This window comes from Crocodylus siamensis, chromosome 3 (genome assembly GCF_052110815.1).
Source record: "Crocodylus siamensis isolate JL-2025a chromosome 3, ASM5211081v1, whole genome shotgun sequence".
NCBI classification, from domain to species: domain Eukaryota; kingdom Metazoa; phylum Chordata; order Crocodylia; family Crocodylidae; genus Crocodylus; species Crocodylus siamensis.
In genome coordinates this window covers 176012364-176029765 of record NC_143397.1, presented here as the reverse complement: position 1 = coordinate 176029765, position 17402 = coordinate 176012364, and the positions used below count along the sequence as shown (strand labels likewise).

General features: G+C 40.6%; 1 protein-coding gene across 3 annotated transcripts in view; it reads right to left on the bottom strand.

The window, feature by feature from the left end:
• The window catches only part of IMPACT (impact RWD domain protein), a 46133-nt gene that overhangs the window by 8808 nt on the left and 19923 nt on the right, over nt 1-17402 (bottom strand). For all 3 annotated transcript variants that reach the window (XM_090039839.1, XM_090039840.1, XM_090039841.1), the window contains 3 exons: nt 9207-9280; nt 7355-7445; nt 3094-3228 (listed from right to left, as the gene is read on the bottom strand). In XM_090039839.1, coding sequence (XP_089895965.1) covers nt 3094-3228; nt 7355-7445; nt 9207-9280 — 300 coding nt within the window. The remainder of the gene's footprint in view (nt 1-3093; nt 3229-7354; nt 7446-9206; nt 9281-17402) is intronic.

Genomic DNA, 17402 nt, shown 5'->3' with positions numbered 1-17402 from the left:
AGTATTTCTTTACATAATTAGCTTTAAATTTCTCTAACTTTTTACAAATGATAATTGTGTACATATATTACATTTTATTGTATAGAGATAAACAAAAAAACCCCCAAAAAAACATTAAGGACAGTAAAAATAGTATGAATGGTTAAGTGTTGCAGGTATGAGACCTGACATCTGCATATGTGAGTTATCTGGGGCAAAACAGAAGAGAATATAATCCTAAAAATCATAGAAAAATATGGCTGAAGACATCTCAAAAGGCCATCTAGTACTATCCCTACTTGAAGCAGGCCCATCAGTGTCCAAATCATCCCAAATATTTGTCTAATCTACATTTTAAAACTTCTAGTGACAGATGCCACAACCTCTCTATAATCTATACTGACAAGTAACTTCTAATTAAGATGTTTTACAAATATCTAGTCATCCTTAATACAGCACAGCATGAACAAATATTACTGCTTACACAGTGCATTAAGTAAGCAAGTACTATTGCTTGCATTGTAATAAAGTATTATTATCCTATATTTCATAGATACAGAACCAAAAAAATCCATAAAATTTAAGAGGCTTACCCAGCATGAAAAAGGGAGTCTATGGAAGAGGCAAGACTAGAAACCAGGTGACCACATTTCAAATTAAATACTTTCATATCAAAACCACCATAATCTCTTATTATCCTGTCAGAAGTGATACCCAAACTGATATCCTACTCTGGAAGGCCTTGTAGAACCATTCAAGCTTAAAACTGTAGCAGTTTCATAAAAAGCAGGAGTGAGCAGTAGGGCTGTAAAAAGCTATGGTTCCCGATTCAATTCGGTGGAGATTCAGCCCAGTTAGGTGACCAAATCTCCAAATCCAAATCGAATCAGAGGACCCTTTAATCTCTCCAAATCGATTTGGAGATTAGAACAAATTTGGAGATTCGGATGTAGATACAGCTTTAAATGGTGGGGTTTTTTTTTACATACCTCTAGGTAGCAGGGACTCTGAACGCTGCGGAGCTGGGGCAGATGCAGTGTCCCACAGGAGCACAGGGGGTCCTCAGCGTGCTTGGCAGCAGACCCCAAAGTGGACCAGAAGCACTTCCAGTACACTTCCTGATCCACCAGGGAGCCCGTGGGAGGGCCCCCCATGCCCCGCCCCAGCTTGGCAACTGGTGCCTCCTGAGTCAGGGGTGGCACCTAGGGTCCCCCTGTGGCCAACTGCCAAGCCAGGGGAAGTGGGGGGACCCCCCAGTGCACTCCCTGGCAGACCCAGAGGTGAACCAGAAATTCTTCCGGTCCACTTCCGGGTTTGCTGCCAATCACGCTGGAAAGCCCCCCTGTGCTCCTGTAGGATGCTCCATGTGCCTCAGCACTGCAGCTATCCCAGCTGTGCCTGCTACCTCGAGGTATGTAGAAAATAACTTTTAAAGCTGTGTCTGTGTCCAAATCGCCAAATCAGCATCAAATCTTCAGATTCAGATTCACCGAATTGAATCAGGGACAGTCATCCAAATCAACGGGTTGAATCACTGCCCCCAATTTGGGCCATATCCAAATCTGAATAGAATAGGGCCCATTTCATATGGCCCTAGCGAGCATTCCTCAAACTCACTGGAAAGGGAATATAGTTCTGCACTAGACTTGCAGACAACACTGCCAGGTGACTTGGTACTAATTTGTAAAAGTATCGATGTCTATATTATACAATCCCTTAAAATTATAGCAAAATTTTGAAAATTTCATAAATTGTGTAAGTGATTTAGGTGGATTTTAAATCTCCATGAAAGTCAATTTAAGATTTATACCCTTAAGCCAGTTGGATCCCATTTAAAAACTTATCTTAAGAGTGTACAGTTATTGGTATTAACTCTTCTAGTCTATTTGAACAAGGAAAATGTTTGGTATTACTATTTATATATTGTAATGTTTTCCTGTAGCTAAAATAATGAACTATAGTCCACAGTAATTCTGAGAGCTATTTTCTGTTTAACAAATCACATAAACATTTGAATAGTACAAGCTGCACAAAATACATTCTATCATTTCTGAAAAACATCAGATTGAAAAATACCTTAGATACAAGCTTATTAAAACAAGTAACATGTTGAAACAATTGCTGCTATCAGGCCAAACTCCAATCTCTTTGAAGTTAATGTCAACATTTCTGTAGACTTAAATGGGATAAGAACACTTGCCTAGTCCTTACTAGCAGTGAATAAAACAAAAAGGCTTTTTCCCCTCATTTAATCTACTTGTCACCTGATGGTGGCTCTCATAACACTATCCATCACAAATTTGGTTATGAAGGAATGGACTTTAATGTGAGGATGGCAACACCTACATATTTTGCAAATAAGTCATTCAAGTATTAGCGTTTATTTAAATTTTACAGTTAATATTGTTTACCTCAAATTATTATTATTGCTGTGGTCAAAAGTGATCTTTACAAATCCAAGAGAAAATACCAAAAAAAAGTTAGAAACCAGCGGAAACCTATAGAATGATAATACAGAAATAAAATTCCAAAGAAACTTTTATTACCATTCTACTATCAACCATGCCTCTGGATAACCATAGGAGAGATCATCATGGGGCTTCTTTTGTGATACCCTTTACTAAATCAACTGTGCAGCTGGGAGAGGTACTTGCCAAGCTTTCAGATACAAAGCATCGTTTTGAGGTCTCAGGACCCAGCTTCTCCCAACTAAAATAAAAGATATCACAAAAAAACCTTTCCCCAAATATTTTTCCTGGACTATCACAGCTACAACAACCCTCCAATCCTACTGTAGCATGAAGGATACTGAACATATACAATATGACCTGAAGAACGGTGCTTTGGATCCCAAAATAGTGTCAAATATCTTCCCCAACTGTAGTTGATTCAATAAAGAGTATCATTTAAAAAAAAAAAAACAAAACAAAAAAACCCCATACACACACATACCTTCGCATACATCTCCTCAATCATAACAGCCACAACAACACTCCAACCCCAGGAAATATCCTCAAGTAACGTATATTTTCATAGCTCCAGGGATTGCAACTGCATATGACAATTTACACAGATTGAAAAACCAACACCATTGGTCTATCAGTCACAACTTACAGCTGAATTTGTATAGTTGTATTCCACTAGTATATTTCTGGCACAATTGTTGATGTGTTTAAAACGATCTGGTCCTAACAGGATTCCTCCATACCAACGGGATACCACAACCAAAACATTACGGACATTCAAAATCTGTATAAAAAAAAAAAAGATTATGCATCAACAGTAAAACCAGAGTATTGTACATTGAAAGATTTCTTTCCCCAAAGAAATTCAGATATTTTAAAGGGATTTTTATCAAATCACATTTATTGTTTTTAAATACACGTTCTTTGTATTGTAGTCTGAATCCCTGCCGCATGAATACACTGTGTATCCATATTCTTAACTGTGCCCCAAAATATTGGAGGTAACATCTTGGGCCAGTGTTCTGAAGACCATTGTAATCAGCAGCCTGGGAACATATGGATAAAGCAGAGCACTTGCGAATGCTCTTTTAACGCTCAGGGTCTAGCTTACTGCTATAATAGCACTTAGGGGGAGACCTAAATAGCAAAGAGGTCTTCAGTTTTGAAATAAGTTCCTTTCCCACACTGAACTAATTGTAACGAGTCTTTCAAAATGTATGTATTCATTAAAATGTATGGTAGAGTACGGTATACAGAGTTTTATGCATTTATGAAAGATGCTTTCAGTTTTAAGTACAATTACATACTGAACTTGAGACCTTTTTAAAAAATAACAGGAGTAAAATTGAAACAAAAAATCTTGATTTAATATTGCACTGGGCTGTAAAATGAAAAGCACAGAAAATTTTCTAAAAGTTTTATTTTTCATTGCACCCAATTCCTTGTGCATGAATACTGACTGGAAAACTGCATCATCTACCCCTTCTGGTATTCTAAATATTATGCCAGTTCCTCCTTCAAACAGATTTCCCCCCCACCCTGCCCCATGATAGGCAAGAATTGGCATTGCAATGAATGATTGTATTCTCTGTCTAGGAGAGACAGGGTTTCTGTTTTCCAGCAAAACATTGACTATTTCCTACTACTTTCGCTCTCTTTACTCCCCCGTTCTATGTTAGCCGCCCCTAAGCATTTCACAGCCCCATTATTTCTCCCCAATCCCTTTTTATCACCTTTCAAATGAATGTATTCTCAGAAAAACAACTAACCCACTAGTTTGTATTACCAGTTTGTATATATTTTACACATTTCCATTTGCTTGTATACAATTTCATGTATTCCTCAGACATGCTTAAGAATAAATATCAGGAACATGCCAAAAGAAAGGTTTCTTGATTTAAATAACTCCTGGAATGCTAAATCGCTTCTACAAGAATTGATTAATTTTCAGTTTGGATTCAATAGGTGGAGCTGCACCTGTAATTAGCTCATTGGGATTCTTTTTAATTCTTTATAAAGACAATGTTTTGCAGGAGGCTAATTTTCACTATGGTTAAATCTTATGCAAATTTACTTGTATAAGACAATCATGCTTGCTATTTCCAGCTAAAATTTCCTAAAATGTTTAGATTTTGAACTAAAAATACACTTAAAAACCAGGAGTAAACATACATAAGAAGTCTGGGTGAAATACAAAATACTCTTTCCTGAGAAAGTTATGTGCCTAACTTTCATCAAATGTTGATAAGATTTAGTGCCTAACTCCCTTAGGTCCTTTTGAAAATCTTTCCCTGAACTTCTTTGAAGATTCAAAGCACAAACCATAGGTAATTATTAATTTATTGGACTAAATTATTTTCTGATGTATCCATGAACTTCAATGGCGCAGCAGTACTGTAACTTTAGGTATAAAATTTGAAGCTGTATAACAAATGGACCCACAAGTAAGCCAGTAAAATTACATGTTCAGTGGCATCCTTAGCCCAGATAAGTATGTACGACATGAAAACTTGTCCTTGTTTATGTAACTGTAAAACAATATCAGATTGAATACTTAAAATATTCCAATATAGGAAAAGTTAAGGAAATTATCTTTAAAAGATTGTTTGGGGCTGTTTTTGCAAAATTCACATTCACAGCAGCTATGAATTCAGGAATAAACTGTCATAGCAAACAGATACCAAGATAACTTTTGAATTCTCAGTTTTAACTTTAACCGGAAAGTGCTATCTTGATTGAAATGTTCTTAGCTTATCTTACACAAGATAAGAATGCTATTGCAGAAGAGGCTACGTGGACCTTCAGTGATTAAGACATATGCCCATTTTTTGTTGTGTAGTTTTTACGATGCAATGTCTAGATGGCACTTTACTGCAAACTGTCCTTTATTCAAAAGGATGTGGAAAGGAAGAACTAGAGCATATTTAACTGCATACAGTCAATCCTCTTTTCCATGGACAGGTATTTGTAAACTAATACTTCTCCCTCAGTTCTTTCAATGGCAGAGGTTAATTTAACCTCCTTTGTAACATTGGGTGGAGTATCCTTAGGCCAGAGATAAGAAAATCAGAGAATTAAGAGAGAATTTATGGTTTAAATTCTTGACACATTGTTTTGAAAAAACAGAGATTGGACATGTTGAAAGTGATATACTTATAAATGCCATAAAATCTCATATAAAAGCAATAACTATAGCAACAGAAGAAGTGGTTTAACTCACATAATATTTCAGTGAGTATCATCAATTCTAAGTGTTTTTAAGAAGGAAATCAAGAGAACTCAGTGACCAGCTAACTTTGACTGTTTACTACTCCTTTATTTTCTTACCTTTGGGTATTGTGCTTTATGATCCATACAGAATTATTCTTTCAAAACACACTCTCCATGAACTATGATTAAACATTATTGACCATATGGCTGATAGGCACTGAACCTTGAGAAATCACACTTTATGTCACTTGATTGTGTGATATATGTGGAATGCTGAGAGCCCCGGTGCACTTTTAAGAGCGACCAAATTCACAATGTTTACAGACAAAGAATGTGCACACATTCAAAACAACTCTCAGAGTAAGCAAGCTATCACTAAATACAATTCTACATAAACTAATTTTTCATGACTATACTTTATTACACAAACACTGATATCCAGTGTACTTTCTTGTATGTTTTGCATAAATAGCATTGGCCATGAGCTAACAAGGAAGGTTTCAAAAACTTCCAAATTAAAAAATGGAGAACATTAAAACAAGTCCTGGAATGTCACTCAAGTGACAATCAACAAAATAAGCATTTTATGAAATAATCCCATGTAAGCGGGGGAATTACTAGGGATTATATGTACTGAGAATGGTGGAACTGCTGAACTAGAAAGTGAACATTTCAAGAAAATCGTGAGTACTCTGCGTGGCTGTGTGTTAAAGGGGCAAATGTGTGTAAATGTTGCTTAAGCCTGTAATATACCATCATTATTGGTTTTCATTTTAAAATGCTGAAATAATACATGAAAAAATTAAATTAACAGTTCCTATTGTGAGGGAACTTCTAAAATTCATTTATGTGAACATGAGGCTAAGAATTCAGGGTAGAGCCCCATCTTCTTTATTTAGAAGTGCTACTCACATGCTTTAGATACGAGTCCCTATTTTAATCAAGAAAAATCATAATGAGAAATTGAAGTCAACTGTAAATAAGGATGTCCTCTTGTGCCCAACATCTTTCCTATATACTTGTTTTGCCTTTCGGCTTGATTCTTTTGTGCTACAAAAGGTATAGGGAGTCAATACAATTCTTCTCTTAAAAACAGACAGGCTGTCAAAACTGTATATGAAATACAACCTACTTTATCTGTGGCACTACACAAGTGAAGTCGATATCCCTAAGAGCTGGAAGGCCAAGTTTGGCAAGCTATACTTTCTTCTGTTTCACTTCTTTGAAAAGCTAAGTAATATACAGAATACTCTCATATGATAGGCTATGTACACAGCAAGAATTAAGACCAGTGTAGGACTTAAAGCAGCAAGTTTTTGTTAAACTTTTCTGATTTTAGAGAGAAATGTAAAACTATCTAGGGCATTTTTACACATGCAGTGGGATGATGCTCCAGGCATTTTAAGTAGCAAGCCATGCTAATTAAAAGCACCTTCACATCACATGCATCAGCATCCCTGTGCTGGAAAAATGGCAGCAGGACACTATGAAATAAAGCTTATTGAATGTGTTTATTTAAAGGTGTCCCACTGCCATTTTTCAGTGTGGTGACACTAATACATGAAAATTGTGCTTCTAAGTCATGTTCCAGAAGACTTAATTAATCGAGTTTGCTCTGATGCACTGGATTTCCAGTGTGTCGGAACAGTCCCCTCACACATGTACAGGAGCTGATAAGACAAAGTTTGTTGCCTTTTAACCTGCATAAGATGGAGGAGGCGTCCACCTGCAGCAGTCTCCCCATCATCCTCACAATCCTGTAAGTATGTCTGCTTATCTTCACAGTATATTCTAAAAATAAACAGCATTAGATGCAATACAAAATATTATTAAAGACGTCTAGGATACCTTAGAACAGTTTCATAAACACTATATCAATGTTGCTTTTTCATAATAGATATGTGCACGAAAACAGGATGAGTCTTGAGGTAAATAAATATTTGTGGTTTACATCAAGGCACAAATGTCTGGTGACTGTCTTTACAGGCTTTTACAAATGCATTGACTCCCTCATGTAAATTGGCAATTGACTATCACAAAGTAAAATAACCTAGTCGAGGCAGGCTTAGCTTAACTAGACCTGAAGGATTTTGGCAAGTAACTTCGAATTAAAATGTTTTACAAATATCAAGTCATCCTTAATACAGCGTTGCATGAGCAAATATTACTGCTTACACACTGCATTAAGTAATCAAGTATTATTGCTTGCATTGTAAGAAAGTATTATTAGCCTATATTTCAAAGATACAGAACCAAAAAAATCCATAAAATTTAAGACTTACCCAGCATGTAAAGGGAGTCTATGGAAAAGGCAAGATTAGAAACCAGGTGATCAAATTTCAAATTAAATATTTTCACATTAAAACCACCTTAATCTCTTATGATCCTGTCAGAAGTGATCCCCAAAAGGATATCAGATATTACCCTTACCAGATATTACCAGATGGATTTTATGGATACCTGGTCAGATATTACCTCCAAAATTACATCAGAGACAAAAAGAAGTTCTATATCAGGAAGAGAGTCCAGGAAACTCTAGGACTTCTGGTAAAACGACCACTGATTTCAATGAAGTCGAGATTTTCATCGCCAGTCTGAAATTACTCCTGAGATTTACCTCCAAACTTCCCATTCTACTTTCTGCCAGGAACGGCTTTGTACATGGACATTACAAGAACTATACACCCCAGAACAGTTAGTTTATATGAAAGCAGAATGGTTTCAATCCAGTTTCAAAAATAAAATCCTCCGCACAGCTGGTGTCCGACTGCTTGTTTCCTAAATGATTTCATAACTTTGTAACATTGTAACTTTGTACTTAAGAAGTCATGTTAGCAAAATAGGGTTTTTATGTTGCTTTTAAGAAAATTTGGTGACACAAAGTGACAAGTGCCAGGTAGGCAGCAATAAGAAATTAAACTCTTTCATCACAGACAGATGCAGCAGAGATGAACTTTTAAGTCCTAAATATTCTTAAAGTATACATCTCCATTTCCTACAGCCATACTACTGCGAGAGGACTGGTCAGTATCCATCCCTGGTGCTACAGATCATAGGCTTCTTTGCTAATTCTACTGAGCTCTGGGGGGCTGGATTCCTCCCCCGCCCCCACTTCCCCTCCCAATTTCACTAAGATCTAATAAACTCTGTATGAGCAGGGTTTTTTAATCTCAATATTCCAAAGATGTATGACTGGATGCAGAAAAAATGATGATGTAGGTTGCTCTCAGAGCACATGCTATCACTCTGTAGGTATTCTAACGCTTTATTTAAATCCAGATGCATTTTAAGAGTTATGAACATATTTAAAAAGTTTCTAGCTTTCCCTTTATTTTACATCTCTGATCTCATGATTTCTATAAGTTCATATACCAATAATGAATATTAACACATTTCATGTAGTTATGGCTGACCAAGAAATATGCCAAAAATTGATTTAATTGGCCAAGAGAATAATTTATTTGAGGGATTCCCTCTGAACAGTGTTTTACTTCTTCGACACCTCTCAAAAGCTTGCAAAAGTGCACTGAAAGTTCTTTAATCACAGCTTACCGATAGGCATATATGTTGTGTGTAGCATTCTCTATTTTCTTATTCTCATACAATTTGTCCAGAACTGTTTTCACCTGGAAAAACAACAAATGTGCATCTTTTAAGAGTATAGTTTGTTATGTAGGATTTGTTAACTAATATTAAATTAATACTATCAAACAGTAATTTTACTCTAATAAAAAATGTTTGGCTGGTCTTTCATACAAATTATACAAGTTACTACTACCCACTTCTCTCTGTGGCTCTGATTCAGGAAAGTACTTTAGCAAATCTTTACCCATATAAATAGTCCCACTGCATTCAGCACTTTACTGAATCAATATGAAAAGCAACATTTTTTTGGTGAAACCACAGAATCATACAGAAGCACGGATGCAAGGGACTTCCAGAGGTCATCTAGTCCAATCCCCTGCCTAAAGAAAGATCCAAACCATCCCATACACATAAAACTCAACTGTAAGACTGTTATCAGTCCTGACACAACACAGACCTAACATGCCAAAGCTAAAGTATGGGAACCACGGCAACCGATGTCCTGCTTCTATGAAATTCTATCAATATATGCTCAAGCACTCACAGGCAGAAGGTCACACCCCTCCGCTACAGAAGAAGGCAAACCACACCAGTCCACCCCCAATATAATCATGGGATAACATTCATTCCTGACCCTAAACATGGCAATGGATTTAACCCCGAGTGGAGGGGTAAAATCCTCTAGCTAGGAACATCTGGCTTTGGTCTCAGGCGGAGCACTGACACACCCAACCTTGACTGTAGCCAATACCCAATGCCTTTGAGGAAGCCTTAAAAAAAATCCTGACACATAGTAGAAAGGGGGGTGGGAAAAGGACAATCACCAAAGCCCAGAAGCCTGGGACATACCCATAGCAGAACATACACCTAAATCACCCCAACCCCAGTGGCTGTCCAACCTCTTCTTGAACACCTCCAGCAATGGAGAGTCCAGAACTTCCCAAGGCAGTCTACTCTACTGCCTCAATATTCTAACAGTGAAGAAGTTATTTCTGAATATTCAGTCTAAACTTACTTTCCTGCAACTTCAAGCCACTGGTCCACATCCTCTGATCTGCAGTGATCTTCTTTATGGCAGTCCTTCAAGTATTTGAAGGCTGCTATCATGTCCCCTCTTTTTAAGCATCTTTTCCACAAGCTGAACATTCCTAGCTCCTTCAGCTTCTCCTTGATTTGCTATCCAAACCCTTTATCCTCTTCAATGCACACCTCTGAATTGCTGGATCCTCTTCTACTAGACCCAACAATATTGTTGGGAAAAATGTTAAACAAGTTTTTGCAAACAAAGTGCCCTTCCTCAAGTCTTGACTAACATCTCCCAATTGTACAGCTGGTCCAATAAAAAATACCACAAAACCCCCTTGCATTCTGCATGCTTCCTGGAGCATCACTGCCATGCTACCACTCCAACCCTATTACTGAGTCAAGGCATATGCAACCACATTTAGAGCACCCATCATCTAGATCAGTGGTTCCCAACCTTTTTTGTACCAGGACCCATTTGTAAACATCAATGGCTAGTCCTGACCCAGTGCAGCCCTCTCTCCTGATCTGGTGCCCCCTTGCCCCAGCCCCACAGTGTGTGAGATGGGGGGAGGGGGAGGGGAGAGGTGTGGAAGCAGCCCCTCACAGGCTGGAACTCTGTCAGCCTGCAAGTGAAAAGCCATGGTTTCCCATTTTTGTCTCCTTTAAAGGCGAATCCTTTTTAAAGTTTGTCCACAGCCCTTTCACTTGTGACCCACTTTTGGGTCATGACCTATGGGTTGAGAAACACTGACCTAGATCGATCAGGGTGGTCAAATATGTAGCCCACAGCGCCATTCCAATTCTATTGATGGGCCAGAGACTTTTGGGGCTTTGCTGCTAGTGGGCATGGCCAACCACAGAATTTGGGGCCCCATTGGACATGGCCATCAGAAGCAGATGGGCAAGCATGGGTTGTGCTAACAGAGCCCAACTAACCCTATGACCATTTCATAGAATCATGGAAAAGTTAGGGTTGGAAAGAACCTCAGGAGGTTATCTACTCCAACGCCCTGCTCAAAGCAAGACCATCCCAGCCAAGGCTCTGTCTACCTAGGTCTTAAAAACCTTCAAGGATGGAGAGTCCACAACCTCTCTGGCTAACCTGTTCCAGTGTTTTACTACCCTCCTAGTGAGAAAAGTTTTCCTAATATCTAACCTAAATTTCTCTTGCTGCAACTGGAGACCATTGCTCCTTGTTCTGTCATCTGCCACCACTGAGAACAGTCTAGCTCCATCCTCTGAAACCAGCCTTCAGGTAGTTGAAGGCTGCTATTAAATCCCTCCTCAATCTTCTCTTCTCCAGACAAAATAACCCCAGGTTCTTCAGCCTCTTCTCAGAAGTCATATACCCCAGCTCCCTAACCATTTTCACTGCCCTCTGCTGGACTCTCTCCAATTTGTCCACATCTTTTCTGTATTGGAGGGGCGCAAAACTGGACACAGGACTCCAGTTGTGACCTCACCAGTGCCAAATACAAAGGAATAATCACTTCTCTCGAACTGCTGGCAACGCTCCTAGTAATGCAGCCCAATATGCCATTAGCCTTCTTCACAACAAGGGCATACTGTTCACTCATTCAGCTTACTGTCCACTGTAACCCTTAGGTCCTTTTCTGCAGAGCTGCTGCTTAGTACAGGCTGGGAACCAACTGGCTGAGTCATGGCATTGTTCTGTCCCATGTGCAGGACTTTGTCCTTGTCCTTATTGAACCTCATGAGATTTCTTTTGGTCAAATCCTTCAATTTGTCAAGGTCTCTCTGAATCCTAGCCCTACCCTCCAACATATGTACTACTCCCCGCAGCTTGGTGTCATATGCAAACTTGCTGAAGGTGTACTCTATCCCATCTTTAGGTCATTGATCAAAATATTGAACAAAAACAGCTCCAGGACCAACCCCTGGGGCACTAGACAGTTTTCTGACTCATAGGGTAGTAGTCAATGTCTGGACCATCAATCTGCTTTACATTCTATTCATCCAATCTGTACTTCCTTAGTTTCCCTGTGAGAATGTTGTGGGAAACTGTATCAAAAGCCTGGCTGAATTCAAGGTACATCACACATCCACTAGTCTCTCCATCTCCACAGAGCCAGTCAGCTCATCATAGAAGGCAATCAGGCTGGTCAGGTATGACCTGCTTTTGGTGCATCCACACTGACTGTTCCTAATCACCTTCTTCTCCTCCAAGGGCTTAGAAATAGATTCTGTGAGGACCTGCTCCATAATTTTTCCAGGAACTGAGGTGAACTGATAGGTCTGTATTTCCCCGGATCCTCCTTCTTCCTTTTTTGAAAGACAGGGCACTATATTTACCTTATTCCAATCATCTGGGACCTCTTCCGATTGCTATGAGTTTTTAAAGATGATGGCCAGAGGCTCTGCGATCACATCGGCCAACTCCCACAGTGCCCTCGGCAGATATCCAGCCCCATGGCCTTGCACACACATCCAGATTTTTTAAATAGTCCCGCACCTGTTCTTTTGCCACTGTTGGATGCTCACCTTCTCCACAAAGTGTGCTGCCAGGTGCAGTAGTCTGGGAGCTGACCTTGCCTGTGAAGACTGAGGTTAAAAAGGCATTGAGTACTTCAGCCTTCACTGCATCTTCTGTCACTAGGTTGCCTCCCCCATTTAGTAAAGGACCCGTACTTTCCCTGATCCTCCTCTTGTTGCTTACATGCTCGCAGAACCCTTCTTGTTACCCTTCATGTCTCTTACTAGCTGCAACTCCAACTGTGCTTTGGCTTTGCTGATTTCACCCCTACATGCCTGAGAAATACTCCTATACTCCTCCCTAGTTGTCTGTCTAAAGTTCCACTTCTTATAAGCTTTCCTTTTGTGTTTTAGCCTGCTAAGCCAAGCTGGTCCTCTGCCATACTTTCTGATCTTCCTGCACATCAGAATGGTTTGTTTCCTTAAAGTACTGTCAATTCTCCTGGACTCCTCTCCCTCTCAGACTGGCCTCCCACAGGATACTGCCTATGAGCTCCTTGAGTGAGTCAAAGTCTGCTTTTCTGAAGTCCAGGGTCCATTCTCTGCTGCTCTCCTTCCTTCTTTTCCTCGGGATCCTGAACTCAATCATCTGATGGTCACTACTGCCCAAGTTACCCTCCACTACTATTCCCTGTTTGCAAGCAACATGTCAGGAAGAACACAGCCCCTAGCTGTCCTCTTTAGCACTTGCACCATGAAATTGTCCCCAGCACTCCCCAAAAACTTCCTGGATTGCCTGTGCACTGCTGTACTGTCCTCTCAGCAGATGTCAGGGAGATTGAAGTCCCCCATGGGAACCAGGGCCTTTTATCAGGAAACTTAGCTAGAAGAAAACCTCACCTACCACATCCTCCTGGTCTGGTGATTTATGGCCACAACACCACCCTTGTTGCTCTCCCCTCTGACCCTAAACCAGAGACTTTCAGCAGGCCTATCTCCAGTTTCACACTGGGCCTCTGAGCTGATAGCTTTTTTACATAAACAGCAGCTCCTCCTCCTCTTCTCCCCCATCTGTCTTTCCTGAACATTTTATACCCATCCATGACAGTGCTCCAGTCATGCAAGCTATCCCACCAAGTCTCTGTTATTCCAAATGCATAGTTCCATGACTGTGTGAGGACTTCTAATTCTGACTACTTGTTTTCCAGGCTCTGTGCATTCATGTATAGATGCCAAGGGTGGCTGGTAAACTCAGAGATAGATGGGGCGGAGGGCATAAGTGGAGGGAGAAAAAGAAAATGGGGTGGGAGGGCTGAAAATGCGTGAGCACCCCTCTGCCCCCAGGAAAGTCTGTGGGGGGAGGAAGAAGGGCCGTGGTGGGGAATGGGTCTGGGACTGGGCAGGGATCAAAACACAGCTGGGCCCAGGATTGGGGCTGGAGCTGGGGGCAGGGCCTGCTGCGCCCATCCCTTCCCCAGTGCCCAGGAGTCATTGCCCAGTGCTGGCAACCCCTGTAAATTTGCCAAGGAGAACAGAACATGAGCCCCTGTCCCCTTTACCCTTGCACCAAGCCCTGAAGTCACTTTATCTGCTCAGGGTCTCCACAGGGAGTATCACTGGTACCCACATGGATGAAGAACGTGGGGTAGTAGTCAGACGGCCAGATGAGTCCCAGTAATCCTTCCATGACATCTTGGATCTGGACAAGCAGCAGACCTCCCAAGACAACAGGTCAGGCCAGTAGATAGATGCTTCCATCCTCACCAAAGGGGAGTCTCCAACCACCACCCATCGCTGCTTCTTGGTAGCAGTGGTATCTTTCCAACCTTGGGGAGGCCTGGCCTGTCCTCCACCACCAATGGAATATGCTCCTTCTCCTATAGTGCTAGGGCTCCATATCTGTTCTCCAGGCCAACTGCTACAGGTGGAGACAAAGACTTTTGCTTGCTACCAGAAGTCACAAGCTTCCAGCTTCCACCTTTCTGGGAGTCCTTGTCCGCTCCCTTGTCTAGCACTGGCTTTAGCAGTCCTTCCTCCACAGTTCTAGAGGTCTCCTTCAGCATTTAATCAATGAAGTACTCATGTTAAAGGATGCTTCAGAGCCTTGCCACCTCCCTCCTATAGCTCTCTTGCTTGCTCCTTGAGGAACACTACAAGGAGGCACTGCTCACATCACAGGCACTCCCCAACCTGGATGGCGCTGGAATGAACCTGTAAGCCGCAGTTTACACAGCACCAAACCAGGACCTGGGTGGAAGCCTTGACAGTGAGCAGTCTTGCCTGGACAGACACCTCACAGGGGCAAGCAGAAGCAGTGGCAGTGGCTCTGGCACTGCAGTGTCCTCCAGCCATTTCTCTAGGTCTCAGTCTGTCGCCCCTGTCTTGCCCCTCTTCTTCCAACCTGATGTTCCCTAGCAAATTCACCTGTAAGCTGTCCTGTCTATTGCTCCTTGCCCCAAAAAGTTCCTTTTCCCCTGCTTCCTCTCACCAAGCTTAACGGTTCCTCTTTAAAGCAGGGGGCAACAAACTGCATGCTGCCCCTGTTCACTCACTCCGTGGTTGCTTGGGGAGTCTCCTTTTATACCCTGCTGGGCCTGGATTCACAGCTGCTTGGCTTGTAGCCACTTAGCCCATTACCTCTACCAATGCACCTAGTCCTGCCACAGCTACCACTTGCCCTGTGGATGCAGAATTCTGGCTTAGGCCACAGAGTGAATGTGACATTCCTTAAGGATTAAAAGATTTTACAACATTCTGCCCTGAACATTTGCATGTAATTCCTGAAAGCATCAGTGGTACTTACACATAGCATAATGTAAAGACTACACCATGACACTATTAATGGAAGCACAAATTTGCTACCATCACTGCTATACATGAGCATGCAATGCACACAGGAAGAACTCACATAACTTGCAGAGCAGTCTCTAAATTGTACATTGTGTAAGTTTCACAGACATACATTTTATAAACTCAGCAGACTACTGGGCTCTCATGAGTATTCTGTTGATACTTTTTTGTGGAACAGTACTAACATTTTCTTTAAAAATAAGTCCAATTCATTATATTCAGTTTCTATTACGCACACCTGCAGCTTCATTCCAGCAAGCAGCATTTTAAATTACTTCTCTTATGTAATACATACACTACAGTATATGAACACCTAAGCCTTAGAATCATTGAAAGTTAGGGTTGGAAGGGACCTCAGGAGGTCATCTAGTCCAACCCCCTGCTCAAAGCAGAACCATCCCCAACTAGATCATCCCAGCCAAAGCTCTGTCTAGCCAGGTTTTGAAAGCCTGCAAGGATGGAGTTTCCACCACCTGTCTGGGTAACCTATTCCAGTGTTTTACTACTTTCAGCTGCCAACTAGACATCAAGCCATTGATTACAACCCTGTGAGCCTGGTGCTCCAGCCAGTTTTCTATCCACCTTGCAGTCCATTCATCCAGCCAATATTTCCTTAGCTTGCCTGGGAGAAAATTGTGGGAGACTGTATCAAAAGCCTTGCTAAAAATCAAGGTACACCACACCCACCAGTCTCCCTGCATCCACAGAGCCAGTCATTTCATCATAGAAAGCAATCAGAGTGGTAAGGCACGACCTGCCCCTGGTAAATCCACACTGACTGTTTCTAATCACCTTTTTCTCCTCCAAGTGCTTACAGCTTCTTACTGGTTTTTCCTCTTATGATTTCTTTTAAGTTGTACCATATACAAAATTAACAACCAGAAAAACAGAAGTTTAAAAAATATATATTATATTTTTGTGACTTTGTTTTGATATGCACAGAAATAATACATTAATAGAACTATTCAAAATATTTTCATTTGATCAGTTTTCCATTGAACATGGATGTTTCAATTAAGTCATCATTTTGTGAAATCACACCAACTGATGACATGTCCTGAAAAGACCAGCTCTGAAGTGGGAAATTTCCGACTTGGAAACATTTCAGTAAAGAAAAATCTTAAAATGTTGGTTTAAAATGAAACTTTCATTTTGAAAAGTATATTTATAAGCTTTTATTACTTACATTATTTCATGATGCCAGTATTAGTATAAACTGATGTGATATGATGTGCCATCTTACATATGACTGTGATGTCATAATATGCCATGCCATAAAAATATAAAAATAAGATATCCTGCCTATATTAACACTATTAAAGGAAATGAAACAATACTGATTATAGTATCTTAGGACTCCTATACACATGCAAGAAGACTGCTCCAACACACTGTAATTATAGCACGTTGGAACAGTCTTGATTAATCAGGTCTCTTAGAGCATGGTAATTACCACGCTCCAGCACACTCCCAGCATCGTATATACCAGTGTTCAATGAACTTTGGTTCAAAGTGCCCCATCAACATTTTTCAGCGCAGGGACACTGATACACATGACACTCTGGGAGCTTTTCATTAGTGCAGCTCTTGGAGCTGTGCTAATTAAAGCACCCCCCGCCCCAACACACACACCCCTCCCACAGCACATCTATTTTCTGAATCAGTGTGTTTTTAGAGGAACAGCTGCTCTCAATAACGTAGAAAACTGATTCCAGGCCAATACAAGGATATCAAAAACAGCCGCTTCACTGGTTAGAAGAGTGAAACAGAGATCCCTTATAGGGTTTGGCAATGAGTGCTTCATTTTCTAGAACAAAGTGACAGGAACTCTCTCCTTGTTACTTGGTAATAAAA